This window comes from Pelophylax lessonae (genome assembly GCF_965119305.1).
Source record: "Pelophylax lessonae genome assembly, chromosome: 2".
NCBI lineage: Eukaryota > Metazoa > Chordata > Amphibia > Anura > Ranidae > Pelophylax > Pelophylax lessonae.
The window spans coordinates 69,766,965-69,782,296 of NC_138769.1; the positions used below are offsets into that span (position 1 = coordinate 69,766,965).

At 42.5% G+C, this 15,332-nt stretch overlaps 1 protein-coding gene across 1 annotated transcript in view; it reads left to right on the forward strand.

The window, feature by feature from the left end:
• GBE1 (1,4-alpha-glucan branching enzyme 1) overlaps nucleotides 1–15,332 on the forward strand; it is a 506,395-nt gene that overhangs the window by 234,403 nt on the left and 256,660 nt on the right. Inside the window, exons 5-8 of the mRNA XM_082244860.1 lie at nucleotides 531–656; nucleotides 6,114–6,249; nucleotides 13,940–14,030; nucleotides 14,260–14,469. Coding sequence (XP_082100986.1) covers nucleotides 531–656; nucleotides 6,114–6,249; nucleotides 13,940–14,030; nucleotides 14,260–14,469 — 563 coding nt within the window. The remainder of the gene's footprint in view (nucleotides 1–530; nucleotides 657–6,113; nucleotides 6,250–13,939; nucleotides 14,031–14,259; nucleotides 14,470–15,332) is intronic.

Consider the following 15,332-nt stretch of genomic DNA (forward strand, 5'->3'; position numbering starts at 1 on the left):
TAAGTGGACCTGTGTCTGCTCTCCTCCCCTTCTCTCTTTTCTTGCTGACTTGAAAGTGATGAATGAAAGGTCACTTCTGGGTCCCCATATCATTTTCCCCAGCCACACAGGCAAGAATCGAATGCAGTGCGACCTGAAAAAAAATATATAATGTTTTGGGGAATTTATGCAATCTTCAGGGCTAAAATTATTTTAAATGTGTGCAAAAAAAATGGAAAAATGTCTCTGACAGGAGAAGGATTAGCACCCCTGTCAGTGGTAAATGGTTTTTCTCTACAGTTCAACTGATACATTTGCAGTATAACCTGTTATGTTGAAAAACAACAGACTTAATGGCTGGATCACCAGATTAAAATAAAGGAAAGAAATGAAGAAAAAAAAAAAAATAATCTAGCCACCACGTCTAGGTCTTGGTAAGCTGCAGTATAATAAATGTTTACTTCTGGGTTTAATACCGCCTAAATGAACATGTATACTCAAAATGTTGATCCCACAGATTTAAATTTGTTTTTTTATTTCATTTTTTGCAGATAGTAATCAAGACCAAATCAGGAGAGGTTATTTACCGTATCTCACCGTGGGCAAAATATGTGTGTCAGGAAGAGAAAAAAGTGGCCTATGACTGGGTGCATTGGGAACCAGCAAATCCTTACAAAGTAAGGCTCTTTCTGAATATTTACATATGTAATATGCCAGAGAATTAAAAGAGTGTTAAGTCCTGTGCTACCAGTGGTTCTGTGTAAATAATGCTGTTTGGATGAAGATGCTGCTGCAAACACCTAGAATGTGCTTCCACACTTAGCCCAGTTGTATACAGCATCAGGAAAGTCTCTAGTAGACAGGAGGCTCTGGATCACCTATAAATCTACATTGTAAATGGATGATTACAACTAGGTACAGTTTGCTATGAATGAAGGTGAGAGTTTGGAGAGCACAGAGGTGGCACATGTGTCTTACTTTTAGGAGCACCTATATATACCAGGTGGTGTGGGACTTTGTGAGCACTAAATAAGTAATGTGTTGATGAACTGTGGTTTCATACTACAAAAAATGTTATGTTTGTGTACTCCGTGACACTTATGTACTGATATTATGTATGTTCACATATCTCATATTATGGAGAAAACACTAAGTCCCGGTTCACACCTGTGCGATGCGGGAAGGCTGCGAATCCGCAGCCTGTTCCTGCATCGCAAACGCACATCTGACAGTTCACACTGCCATATGCGATACGCAGGGGGTGTCAATGAAATGTTAACGACACCCCCAGTTTGATCGCACTTCGCAGTGCGATCTGACAGTTTGCACAGGATCGGATCGCACAAGTGTGAACCACTGTGCGATCCGATCCTGATGCGGCTGGAAAAAAGAGTCCTGTGCGTCTTTTGTGCGGGTGCAGTGCGAATTTCAGCCATACATAGTGTATGGCTGAATTCGCACCGCACATCCGATCACATGTAATGAAGGAGCAGTGCACTCTAGATCTGTAAAATGTTTCTAGAGTGCACAGTGGAATGTGGAATAAAGAATGAACTTTGTTTAAATGCTTATTTTAACACCGTTTTTGTATTAATTAGCAGTGCAGCACCTTTTGCTATTATTCATCTCCATATGTACAGTGCCTTGAAAAAGTATTCATACCCCTTGGAATTCAACTGAATAAGATAAACTTTTCTTCAATTATGTCACAATTTCCACATCCTACTTCATGAGTACCCCACAGGGAAATACCCTTACTGATAGCAATGACAGAAATGATATGCAAGGAACCGTGAGAAAAAGCTCAGCCAAACATTCGCTCTGCCGAAGGCCTGCAGAACACTCAAACTGCCCAGAGTGACAGTGCTTCCCTTGCATCAGGAGCGGGATCCTATTTTAAAACTGGTCTCTGTATCCATTCTAGCTCTATCTTATGCACACAACATGCAGCCTACCTGACTAAGGCAGATTTTTCTGCAATTATGTCACCATTTCTTGGGTAGCCAACTGCTTTATTACCACCATCACTGTCCTAAGCCCAAAAGTGCATGGCTCCTTTTCCATCCCCACCATCTCTATTTGGGCTGAATGCCAATATGCCTGCTCTAGAAGAGCTAGACATAGAGAGGGATGAAGAGGACCCAGAAGCAGTGTTAGAGAAGGCTACAACAAAAACGAAATCTCACTTCCAGTCTCCTAAACACCTAATGCTATGGCTTGACATAAAAAAAAAAAAAAATCCAGCCCGTTCTTTGTGTGTAGAACTTGGATCAAAATCCAACAAGCAGGTTAGACATTAATGGCTGTGTGTTGAGTTATTTTGAGTGGACAGCAAATTGACATTGTTATACAAGCTGTACACTCAATACTTTACATCAGGGGTCCTCAAACTACGGCCCGCGGGCCGCATATGGCCCGCCAGGGTCCGGAACCCGGCCCGCCGAGGCTGCCTAACCTATGATCAAAACGGCCGCTCTCTGCTTTTTTTTTTGCGAGTGCAGGAAATCGGCTCCTTAGCTGAGAGGAGGCGGGACAGAGAGAAGACATCCTCGGGTCTGAGAGGAGGCGGGACGGATTGCTTAGCTGGGAGGAGACGGAACGGAGGTAGAGAAAAAATTTAATCAGCCAGCTCTGCATTATTACAATTATGCTCGACCTCCGTCATGCCTCCTCCCAGCTAAGCAGTTCGCCCCGCCTCCTCTCCGTCCTGTCTCCTCTCGGCAAGTAATCGGTCCCGCCTCCTCTCTGTCAGACCCGAGGATGTCTTCTCTCAGTCCCGCCTCCTCCCAGCTAAGCACTTAGTCCCGCTTCTGCCCCGCCTCCTCCCAGCTAAGCACTTAGTCCCGCCTCCGCCCTGCCTCATCTCCGTCCTGTCTCCTCTCGGCAAGTAATCGGTCCCACCTCCTCTCTGTCAGCAGTGACGTAATGGCGCTGGCGGGGCGCCATTTTTAAATCTAAAGTAAAGAACTGCAGTGGCCCAGCAGTGGCGCGTGCCTCTCATCACGGCCAGGTAAGACCCTTCCACAGCCTCTGACCACCTCCCCCTGTACCATGTCCACAGCCTCTGACCATCTCCCCCCTGTACCATGCCCGCAGGCTCAGACATCTCCCCCCTGTACCATGTCCGTAGCCTCAAGACATGCCCCCCCTGTACCATGCCCGCAACCTCAGACATCTCCCCCCCTGTACCATGCCCGCAACCTCAGATATCTCCCCCCTGTACCATGCCCGCAACCTCAGATATCTCCCCCCTGTACCATGTCCGCAGCCTCAAGACATCTCCCCCCTGTACCATGTCCGCAGCCTCAGACATCTCCCCCCGTACCATGTCCGCAGCCTCAGACATCTCCCCCCTGTACCATGTCCGCAGCCTCAGACATCTCCCCCCTGTACCATGTCCGCAGCCTCAGACATCTCCCCCCTGTACCATGTCCGCAGCCTCAGACATCTCCCCCCTTTACCATTTCCGCAGCCTCAGACATCTCCCCCCTGTACCATGTCCGCAGCCTCAAGATATCTCCCCCCCCCCCCCCTGTACCATGTCAGCAGCCTCAGACATCTCCCCCCTGTACCATGTCCGCAGCCTCTAACCATCTCCCCTTGTACCATGTCCGCAGCCTCAAGACATCTCCCCCCCTGTACCATGTCCGCAGCCTCAGAGGTCTCCCCCCCTGTACCATACCCGCAGCCTCTAACCATCTCCCCCCTGTACCATGTCCACAGCCTCTAACCATCTCCCCCTGTACCATGTCCACAGCCTCTGACAACCCCTGTACCATGTCCACAGCCTCTAACCATCTCCCCCCTGTACCATGTCCACAGCCTCTAACCATCTCCCCCTGTACCATGTCCACAGCCTCTGAGAACCCCTGTACCATGTCCACAGCCTCTAACCATCTCCCCCCTGTACCATGTCCACAGCCTCTAACCATCTCCCCCCTGTACCATGTCCACAGCCTCTAACCATCTCCCCCCTGTACCATGTCCACAGCCTCTAACCATCTCCCCCCTGTACCATGTCCACAGGTAAGTGTAAGTTCAACTTTACTGAAAATCTGTTAGGTGACCTTACACCCCCCTTCAGTCCCACTGACCCCGGAGTCCTGCGATCACCCGCTGTGGGACATCGGGTCATGGCTTTACCGGTCCGGGGTGTGAAATCCCAATGCCACTGCTTGCACATTAGTTCCTGAGGCCATGGTTTTAAATATTGTATTGTTTTTCCTGTTTTTTGTGCACTACAAATAAAACATGTGCATAGGAATTCGTTCATATTTTTTTCAAACTATAGTCAGGCCCCCCCCCCCAACAGTGTCCCTGTTTAAAAAGTTTGAGGACCCCTGCTTTACATGGTAGCTATGTGTCATCAAGTGTTGTCACATGAAAAGATATAATAGAATATTTACAAAAATGTGTGTGTATGTGTATATATATATATATATATATATATAAAAATAGTAACTGTGGCGCTAAACCCTATTAATTAAAGTCCCAGATATATGTGAGAAAAGCAGTCCATATACATCCGTCTCCACACTTGAGAAGAAATTCCAGAGTAGAAAAACCACCACCAGAAAGCACTCCAGCACCAATACTCCTTACCAGATGTAGTTGATCTCCATGACAGAGATCAAATGCGCATAACCGGTAAATGACAGAAGGCTTCCCCCAATGCTGTCCAAAAAGCTCACAGAATGGTGTGGTATGCGGAAAGAAAGAGGACATCACATAGCGCAGACTGCTTTTTTAAGCTTTATTCCTACTTACATATAGGGTACTTACAGGAAGAAGGAAGACATCTCGCATTTGTTACAATTGGCAGAGACCTCCCCGCTGTTCCTGGGCGTCTTGACCACGGACCACCGGAACAATGGCCGTTCTGTCTCCTCCACGCTTGCGACACGCGTCACCTAGCACGCCACCCGATGTACGTTTCGTCGTAATAGACGACCCCATGACGACGTCTAGTACGACGAAACGTACGTCGGGTGGCGTGCTAGGTGACGCGTGTCGCAAGCGTGGAGGAGACAGAGCGGCCATCGTTCCGGTGGTCCGTGGTCAAGACGCCCAGGAACATCGGGGAGGTCTCTGCCAATTGTAACAAATGCGAGATGTCTTCCTTCTTCCTGTAAGTACCCTATATGTGAGTAGGAATTAAAAAAGCAGTCTGCGCTATGTGATGTCCTCTTTCTTTCCGCATACCACACCATTCTGTGAGCTTATTGGACAGCATTGGGGGAAGCCTTCTGTAATTTACCGGTTATGCGCATTTGATCTCTGTCATGGAGATCAACTACATCTGGTAAGGAGTATTGGTGCTGAAGTGCTTTCTGGTGGTGGTTTTTCTACTCTGGAATTTCTTCTCAAGTGTGGAGACGGATGTATTTGGACTGCTTTTCTCACATATATCTGGGACTTTAATTAATAGGGTTTAGCGCCACAGTTACTATTTTTATTTTTTAATCTGCCACATTCCGGATTAGTGTGGCTGCTTTACCCACAAGTGTTTTGCATGTTTATTTGCTGATTTTATATTCATATATGTTACCTTGAGCGCAGCAATAGTGTATGTTTTATATATATATACACACACTATAGGCATAGTCAGGCAGTCCCTTCTCCAACTGTTATGGAACAGTAGGAGAAGGGAGGGGCTGATGTGTCAAATATAGGCACTAAGATTATGCAGACTTCAAATTATTGACAGCATATAATATGGAAGGTATAAGTATCGCCAGTGCTCTTATGTTTAATGTATTGGAAGAGTTATGTTAGATGAGAAGCTTGCACATCTGATTGAATGCTGTGGGTGCAATAATTCTTAGTGCGGCACTGAACATGCTCTTGACAAAATCAGTTTTATCTACTTGTCACTTGTTTAGAAAGATGTCAGTGTATACCCTAGAGCAGTTATCGCAAACCTTGGCACCCCAGATGTTTTGGAACCACTTTTCCCTTGATGGTCAACTACACTGCAGAGTGCATAAGCATCATGGGAAATGTAGTTCCAGAACATCTGGGGAGCCAAGGTTTGCCATCACTGCCCTAGAGCAATGCGTACAATGTATATACTTTAACCTGGAAGGTGTTTTTGTATCAAAATTAGTTTCATCGTAATATTTTTTTTATTTTAGCATCAACATGAGCATCCACAAAGACCAAAAAGTGTCCGCATATATGAGTCACATGTTGGAATTGCATCTCCAGAAGGAAAGATTGCATCCTATAAAAATTTCACCCATAATGTCTTGCCCAAAATAAGGGATCTGGGTAAGCTATAATAATAGATGTGTGTGTGTGTTTCCATGTAGGTTGTCACATTTTGCTTTGGGATCAATATATGTCCCCTTTTAGTTCACTTTCCAACCTAAAGTTCACTTTTTGTAATTTTCTCCTAGAAACGGCTCTAAGCTTGGAAATACAGCCTAAAGGCTCATGGGAAAGGATACATTTAGTTTGAGGCCTCTGTATTCCTTTAGGAACTGAGAGAACAACGTTCTTTTTAAAAAAATACATTTCCTTTTGTTTTTATCTAAAAGTTTAGTTGAGCACATATTGCTATAAGCCATTTATATTAGAAGAAGAAGAAAGCTTTTATTGTCATTGTAGGAATAAAATATACAATAATGTTACGGTGCCACCTCTCCCATTGAAACAATGCCTTACACACATATAAACAACATTTCATTCCAAAAAAAAGTAAGAAATTAAAACATTTGTACCATTAAAAAAGTGGTGACACCATTCCGTACAGGTATATACTCACATTGTTGATTTTCACAATATCTGCTGTTATAAAGTATGTACAGTTGGCCTTTTTTCCTCCCTATTATTTGTATGTGATTCTCCAACATGGTGTGTCAACTGATTCAGACGCTGGCAAATGTTTTTAATATGTGCCTTTTTGCTGCACATTTTACCACTTTTTGAATTGCAGTTTGTTTACCCTTTTTATCCTTTTTTTGGATTTTGGTGTTTTTACCATGGACTGCAATGCATTTCAGCATGTGTCTATGGTCTGAGCACAAGTGCAATTCATCATATTTTTCTTTTCAGCTCTCACTATCACAATGCATTGGTGTGAACTAAAAACATAGGAAAAAGGTTATTTGTCACATCCTTGCATTGTGTAATGTAGCCTTTCTGACCTCTGAAACTGGCTCTCAAGCTGAAGAATCAAACTTTGTATGAAGCAAAATAAGGTGGTAAACATACATACATGGTATATAGTGAGCCTGCACTTTTAATTATAAATTAGTACTTAATATTCAGATTCTCGCATAAGCCTAGTCATGTAATATAAAGTAAAGCTCTATTGAAACACCATTCTCACTATCACATTTTTCTTCAATGTGAACAATGTTGGATCATTAAAACACGCTTTTCATAAACACTGTAAAGATAACTGCAGTATGTTCACGCTTCTCCATGATCAATAGGACAGGATGTTCAAAATTTCAGAGGAGGGGAAAAAACAGAATTTATTACTGTGCTCTTAATAACCTGAAGGTTATCTTTTAGTGATATTAATCATTTGCTGTCTGTTTGAAGGGGATCTCTTTTTCTGACATTAAAGTTTGACTTGAGAAGGATTTGTTCAAACTTCTGTGGATTTATCACTTAACTATTTTCCCTTCAGGTTTCCTTCATTTCGAATCAAAGAATGGCAGTTTAACTAAGTGACAAAAAGTGGGGAGGGAGGTTTTTTTTTTTTTTTTTGCAAACTATTTTCTTTTTGTATTGAATTAGGTGTTTTTTTTTTTTTTTTGCTCAAAGAGATCTACACTGACTTTTATGTCTGTTCATTTTAAGAGCTTCCTTGAGGGAGTAGAATGTGATAAGGAATATGTAAATGATTAAAGATATAAGTTGGAAACGTATTTACGGAAAAAAAAAGCCATGGTTAAGCATAAGGCACAGTACAAAACAATCAATTACTTCCGCTTGCTTTCATGATCTACCTTGCAAATATCAAAAGTGCAAGTGAAGTTCAGGACATGCAGATGGGCATAGTTAGTATTCAGAAGTCAAACTGCTTTTTGTATTTGCATTTTTGCTCATTTTTCCTTCTTATTAAAATAGAAAAATGCTACATTTGTTGGTCTTTTGGACATCTCAAAGTGACCTTTTCCCATAATTTACATGAAGGTCATTAGCATTAAAATATTAAGCTGGCTTTAATGTTAGTCTGCTGCTGGGATTTCTATTTACATTCATTCTAATGAAAAATATAGATTTGAGGCTGGTATATTTTTTGAGATAAGATTTTTTTGACCTGCTTTATGCCACATAAATCTGAATATATGTGGTGAAAATTGCCTGGAGAAAACAGAATTTCTTATGCCATATATATACAGTGCCTTGCGAAAGTATTCGGCCCCCTTGAACTTTGCAACCTTTTGCCAAAATTCAGGCTTCAAACATAAAGATATAAAATTGTAATTTTTTGTGAAGAATCAACAACAAGTGGGACGCAATAATGAAGTGAAATGAAATTTATTGGATATTTCAAACTTTGCTAACAAATAAAAAACTGAAAAGTTGGGCATGCAAAATTATTCAGCCCCTTTACTTTCAGTGCAGCAAACTTTCTCCAGAAGTTCAGTGAGGATCTCTGAATGATCCAATGTTGGCCTAAATGACTAATGATGATAAATAGAATCCACCTGTGTGTAATCAAGTCTCCGTATAAATGCACCTGCACTGTGATAGTCTCAGAGGTCCGTTTAAAGCACAGAGAGCATCATTAAGAGCAAGGAACACACCAGGCAGGTCCGAGATATTGTTGTGGAGAAGTTTAAAGCCGGATTTGGATACAAAAAGATTTCCCAAGCTTTAAACATCCCAAGGAGTACTGTGCAAGCGATAATATTAAAATGGAAGGAGCATCAGACCACTGCAAATCTACGAAGACCTGGCCGTCCCTCTAAACTTTCAGCTCATACAAGGAGAAGACTGATCAGAGATGCAGCCAAAACCCTCAAGCTTAAGAAATTGCACTGGGCAGCTTCCTCGCAGCCACAAGATGCCTTAGCTGCAGAAAACACATCGCCATTAGATGCATTCCCTGTGGCTGATGCACCTGCCTCAGAATCTTCCCTGAAAGCTATGCTGCTATCCTTGCAAACTGGACTGCAGCAGGAGTTTCGCTCCTCTATCTCTCACCAGTCGCATTGACTCAATAGAAGATCACACTGATATGCTAGAGTCTCAGATAGGAGAAGTGGTCAAAGCTCTGATCTTGAGAATCGCTCCCGCCGCAACAACATTAAGCTCCGGGGTATCCTGGAGGCTGTGAAGAACTCTGATTTAGTAGCATATTTATATCAGCTATTCCTCAAAATTATCCCTGATCTAACACCACAGGATATGCTGCTGGACAGGGCGCACAGGATCCCTAAGCGGTCCCATCTTCCACACACGGTTCCGAGGCCTGTGCTGATTAAAGTTCACTTCTACCACATCAAAGACCGCCTGATACGCACGGCTAGATCAACTTGATCGCTACCTCCCCCATTTGCTAACATAGCTCTCTACCAAGATCTTTCACCTGCGACTTCCCAGAGAAGAAAGGAGTTTGCCCCCTTAAACGCTATTCTAAGGGAACCCAATGTCGCTTATCGCTGGGGGTTTCCAACTAAGCTCCTGATCACTTACCAGTCTCAACAACTGGTTGTCACCTCCCTCAAAGATGGCAACAAACAGCTGTAAAACTGGGGTATAGCCAATCAATTCTCCCCTGCACCGCAGGGCGATAATCGCTCTCATAGGGGCCCGAAGCACTCTGGTTCATAGTGGCCAGGCACTCATGACACACTAACTAGACACTGCACTCTTGTTAGCAGTAGGCCTCATATATAAGCCTAGGCAACTGGCTAGACATCACCCCCGTAGTGTGGCACAATGTTGTTTAAGTTTTCTTAATGGAGAGAGGCCTTGGCCCTAAAAATGAATGCATAATGTGTGCAGGTGACTCACTTTACACAGAGGAAAGCCCCCTCCTGCCAGCACCATTTATTTCCCTATAAATTTTTTGCTAATAACACGAAAAAACAAAACAAAAAACAAAATGGGTTATGATCGCTGTCCGCAGATCCATATCCTTTCAACCCCAACATGTAGAAAGCGACCCTATGGGCCGGTATCTCATTCTATCTGACCTTTTTTATAATGTTCCCTATGTGATTGTTAATCTTTATGCTCTAAATACACACCAAAGGGGACTTTACCACATGATCCACAACAAAATCTTGCACCTACCCTAAAGACAGAATAAAACTTTGTGGGGACTTCAATGAGGTTGCAGATGCGACCCTACATTACTCCTCCCTAAAGAGAAAGACCCCAATGGCTCTACACTCTTATGCTCTTTTATTCATTCTTTTATCCTGCCTGTCCTGTTTTGAGGTTAGCATAATCATAATTGTACAATTGATTACTGATATAATATGAATGTATCAAAATTAATTGTGATTGTAAAATATGTATTTCTATATCCCTTTAGTGCAGTAACTATTTGGTCTTTGTAATGCCCTGATGAAGCAATGAATGTGAAACGCGTCGGCTTATCCAGGGACCATTAGTCTGCATATATACCGGGATCCGTTGGTGTGGTAATTTGGTACCTATTCATAATTATCATACACACACGGACCTGTGTACCTATTTTTTACGCTTTGTATGTATGTCTTGTTGTCATATCTGTTCTTTTATCTTTTTGTAATAAAATGAATATGTTTTACACATAGTAGTGTTGTGTTTGTATCCCTGCAACCATTTAAATGCCGGTATAGTCCCGCTTTCTGAGACCTCTCTTGGTTCTTCCATTTTTGTTGTTTCACTCTTTTATGCTCTTAAAAGATTTATTTGACCCGTAGCAGTGCTTGCATGGGTCAGTGAAAGATGACTCCTTTTACTCAGCTGCACAGGCGTCCTATTTCAGAATTGATCTGTTCCTGCTTACAAATCCACCCTTCAGATGGTATCCCAAGCCACTATGGGGCTCATTAATTGGTCAGATCATGTCCCGGTGACCTTGACAATTTCTAATAACATGACCAACTCGAGACACACGTCTTGGCATATGAACACTTCCTTACTTACTCACCCAGAGTATCGGGAACAGATCAAGGATGAGTTGGAGTCCTTTTTCAGCCTTAATAATGGTTCTGTATCTGATCCTTCAATATTATGGAACACTCATAAGCCGGTTGTTAGAGGGCTCCTTATTAAACTGGGAGCCCATGAGAAGAGGAGACAAGCAGAGAAAGTTAACTCCCTCATAGACCAAATCCGTAAAACTGAGTAGAGTAATAAAGCTTGTCCTAACACATCTAATGCTGCCCTCCTGCACAACCTAAGAGAGCACCGTCACAATTATCTGAAGTCCTCGTTTGACTTCCACATAAAAAATTACGCTTAAATTGGTATGCATATGGCAACAAACCCAGAGCTCTTTTGGCCAAACAGGTTAAGAAGAAAGCAGCTCTTGCTAAAATCCCATATATGCACACACCACAAGGACGCAGAGTTAGTAACCCTAAAGACATCCCTGACTGTTTTAGTGACTTCTACTCCAAATTGTACAATCTTCACTCCTCTACAATAGAACCCACTCCGGCTCAAGACCAAATAGACCAATTTCTGAGATCCATACACCTCCCTACACTTGCTCCGGACCAACTACACTTGCTTAACCAACCATCTCTGACAATGAAATCCTAAAAGCCATTCAGTCATTACCACTCCACAAAGCACCTGGCCCCGATGGGTTCTGCAGTGAATATTTTAAATCTTACCCGACCATACTTGCCCCACACCTATGCAAGACCGTCAACCATTTTATTGTGTCTGGAAAATTACCTGCAGAATCTCTGGAAGCCCTTATTGTAACAATCCCCAAACCAGACAAACCATCAGATAATCTGACAAACTTCAGACCCATATCCCTACTGAATACAAATATTAAGTTGTATGTGAACATTTTAGCCTCCTGTATCTCTCATTGCATCCCAACCCTAATTAATCCTGATCAGGTGGGTTTTGTTCCTCACAGACAGGCAGCAGATGGAACCAGAAGGATCATTGACCTAATCCAATGGGCTGAGCACCACCGAACACCTTCTCTGTTCCTCTCTTTGAATGCAGAGAAGGCATTCAACATAGTGCACTGGACATATCTGAAAGCAGTCCCTGATAAATTTGGTTTCACAGGGCATATATCCTTGGCCATTATTGCTCTCTACTCTTCCCCATCTGCTAGAGTGTGGATCTCCGGTATGGCTTCTAAAACCTTCCAAATATCAAACGGAACGAGGCAGGGCTGTCCGCTTTCACTCCCCATTTTTTGATCTGGTGATGGAACCTCTAGAAGGGGCGATAAGAAGCAACCCATTAATCACTGGCCTTCAAATAGGTGATGTAACCCATAAAATAGGACTCTACGCAGACAACATCATAGTTATCATGACCAACCCTGAAGTATCTCTCCCATCCATCTACGACCTACTGCAGTTATTTAGACAGGTATCACTATACAAAATTATTTGTACTAAATCCAATATGTTTGGTGTCTGTCTGGATGATTCCCGCAGACAATCCCTCTCGCGCTCATCTCTCTTCCAATGGGCCCTGGCCGCAACTATTACTTATTTGGGCATAGACATATCAGTTCCCACCACTTGTATTCTCCATCTTAACTATGAACGCTTGCTTAAGAAACCAAGTAACATCTGCGCTGAAATTTGCAAAACTAGGACCTCCTGGGCAAGATTGCCCTAACCAAGATGTTTCTGATGCCACACATCTTATATCTATTTTGGACGCTTCCAATTACTTTTCTGTCATCACAACTAGTCTCAATTCAACGTACCCTCAACAAGTTTATTTGGGACAGCAAACACCCAAGGGTGAGATCTTCTACCGTCTGCATGCCCACAACTCATGCAGGAATGGGGGCGCTGGATGTCAAAGCATACTATAAAGCTATACTTCTCAACCAAGCCAAGCAATGGTGGACTTCCACGCCCAAACCCTCCTGGGTGCACATCGAGGAAACAGCACTTTGGTGCCCCAGCTCTAAACTTCTGGCTGCGCTTCTCCTGCAACATCATCCACAACACTCCTTCCTTAATTCTGTTAACGCTACCATTAAAGCATGGGGAGCAACACTTCAACAATCCAAGGTATCAAACTCTAAAATTTATTCCAGTCATGGCTCTCAAACTTTTCCGTCTAAACCTTTCCCTCTCCTCCTGGACGACAGCGGATATCCGTAAGATAGGAGGCTTGTATAACGGGAAACCTTGAACCTGCAGGTACCCAGTCTGTGGCTTTGTTCTCTCCATTCATTAGCATTCTGCACAGCGGGCAGGATGTGAGCAGCCGCTTAGCTTTCTCCTCTCCCAGTGCTCCAGCCTGCTTGAGACAGTTTTTACTATGGTCAGGTCAGCTAGTTACATTTCTTTACACACACCAGACCCCTGAATCATTGTATCAGCTACATTTGATAGTTCTGCGTGCACAGCTGTATTTGTGAACCGGACCTTCTGCCATCCCTCCTGTCTAACTGGATCATTTTTATTATTTCTTAATTTTCTCATGGATGAGGATCATTCATAAGAGACACTGACAGGGGAATCTGCAATTCAGTTCCTCCCATCCTGTACATGCCCACTGGCTATTAATGAGCAGAGTCTTTTCTGGAAGTGACCCTTCCAGTCCTCACTAGACATGTTCACCAGCTGCTCTTAGACTTGGATAGGAGGGGAATTTCATGACAGGCAGTGAATACTGCAAAATGTGTACAAACTGTGATTTTTGCATTTTGGGACATAACTGTAAACTTAGCTTACAATAATGATTTTGAGGGAGTGTTTAGGTATAAGGCTTTTTTTCCCCCCACTTTAAGTACATCTAGACCTGTAAGCTGAATACATTTCTAAATGTTTATTTCATACAGGCTATAACTGCATACAAATGATGGCTGTCATGGAACACGCATACTATGCAAGTTTTGGTTACCAAGTCACCAGTTTCTTTGCTGCATCAAGGTAAAAATAAAACTTTTTAATTTCAAAAATGTAAAAAAAAAATTGCTATTACCTTTTGGTCCAAAAAAAAAAAAAAGAAAATTTATTTTCTTGTCCTGCCAATTACTGGAATGAGTTTGATTGCAAACATAATTTAAAAAAAAAAAAAAAAAAAAAAAAAACTTAAATTGAGGGTAAATACAAAGCTGCCTTTATTATAGTTTATTTTTCTATATCTTTAATTTTACAGTCGTTATGGGACACCAGATGATTTAAAAGAACTAATAGATGTAGCTCATTCTATGGGAATTGCGGTTCTTCTGGATGTAGTTCATAGCCATGCATCAAAGAACAGTGAAGATGGACTCAACCAGTTTGATGGTACAAATTCCTGCTTCTTCCACGATGGACAAAGAGGCACCCATGATCTCTGGGACAGCAGGCTCTTTGACTATTCCAAGTGAGTATCGGTTTTATTTGTGATGTGCTTTTTTAAAACTTGTCCTGTTATTTTTTTTTTTATTCCTTATATCATGTAATTCAGGAGTAGGCATGGAGGTCTACCTGAACAACATGGTAGAGATCAAAGATTACAAGGGTGGATTGCCTTTTTTTTTTTTTTTAATCCCTTCAATACCAGTCACTTTCACCCCCTTCCCGCCTAGGCAATTTTCATGCAAGACTGTACCCAAATTAAATTTTTTTGAGACAGATATACAGTCAGGTCCATAAATATTGGGACATTGACACAATTCTAATCTTTTTGGCTCTATACACCACCACAATGGATTTGAAATGAAACAGACAAAGATGTGCTTTAACTGCAGACCTTCAGCTTTAATTTAAGGGTATTTACATCCAAATCAGGTGAAAGGTGTAGGAATTACAACAGTTTGTATATGTGCCTCCCCCTTTTTAAGAGACCAAAAGTAATGGGACAGATTAACAATCCTAAATCAAACTTTCACTTTTTAATACTTTGTTGCAAATCGTTTGAAGTCAATTACAGCCTGAAGTCTGGAACGCATAGACATCACCAGACGCTGGGTTTCATCCCTGGTGATGCTCTGCCAGGCCTCTACTGCAACTGTCTTCAGTTCCTGCTTGTTCTTGGGGCATTTTCCCTTCAGTTTTTTCCTCAGCAAGTGAAATGCATGCTCAATCGGATTAAGGTCAGGTGATTGACTTGGCCATTGCATAACATTCCACTTCTTTCCCTTAAAAAACTCTTTGGTTGCTTTCGCAGTATGCTTCGGGTCATTGTCCATCTGCACTGTGAAGTGCCGTCCAATGAGTTCTAAAGCATTTGGCTGAATATGAGCA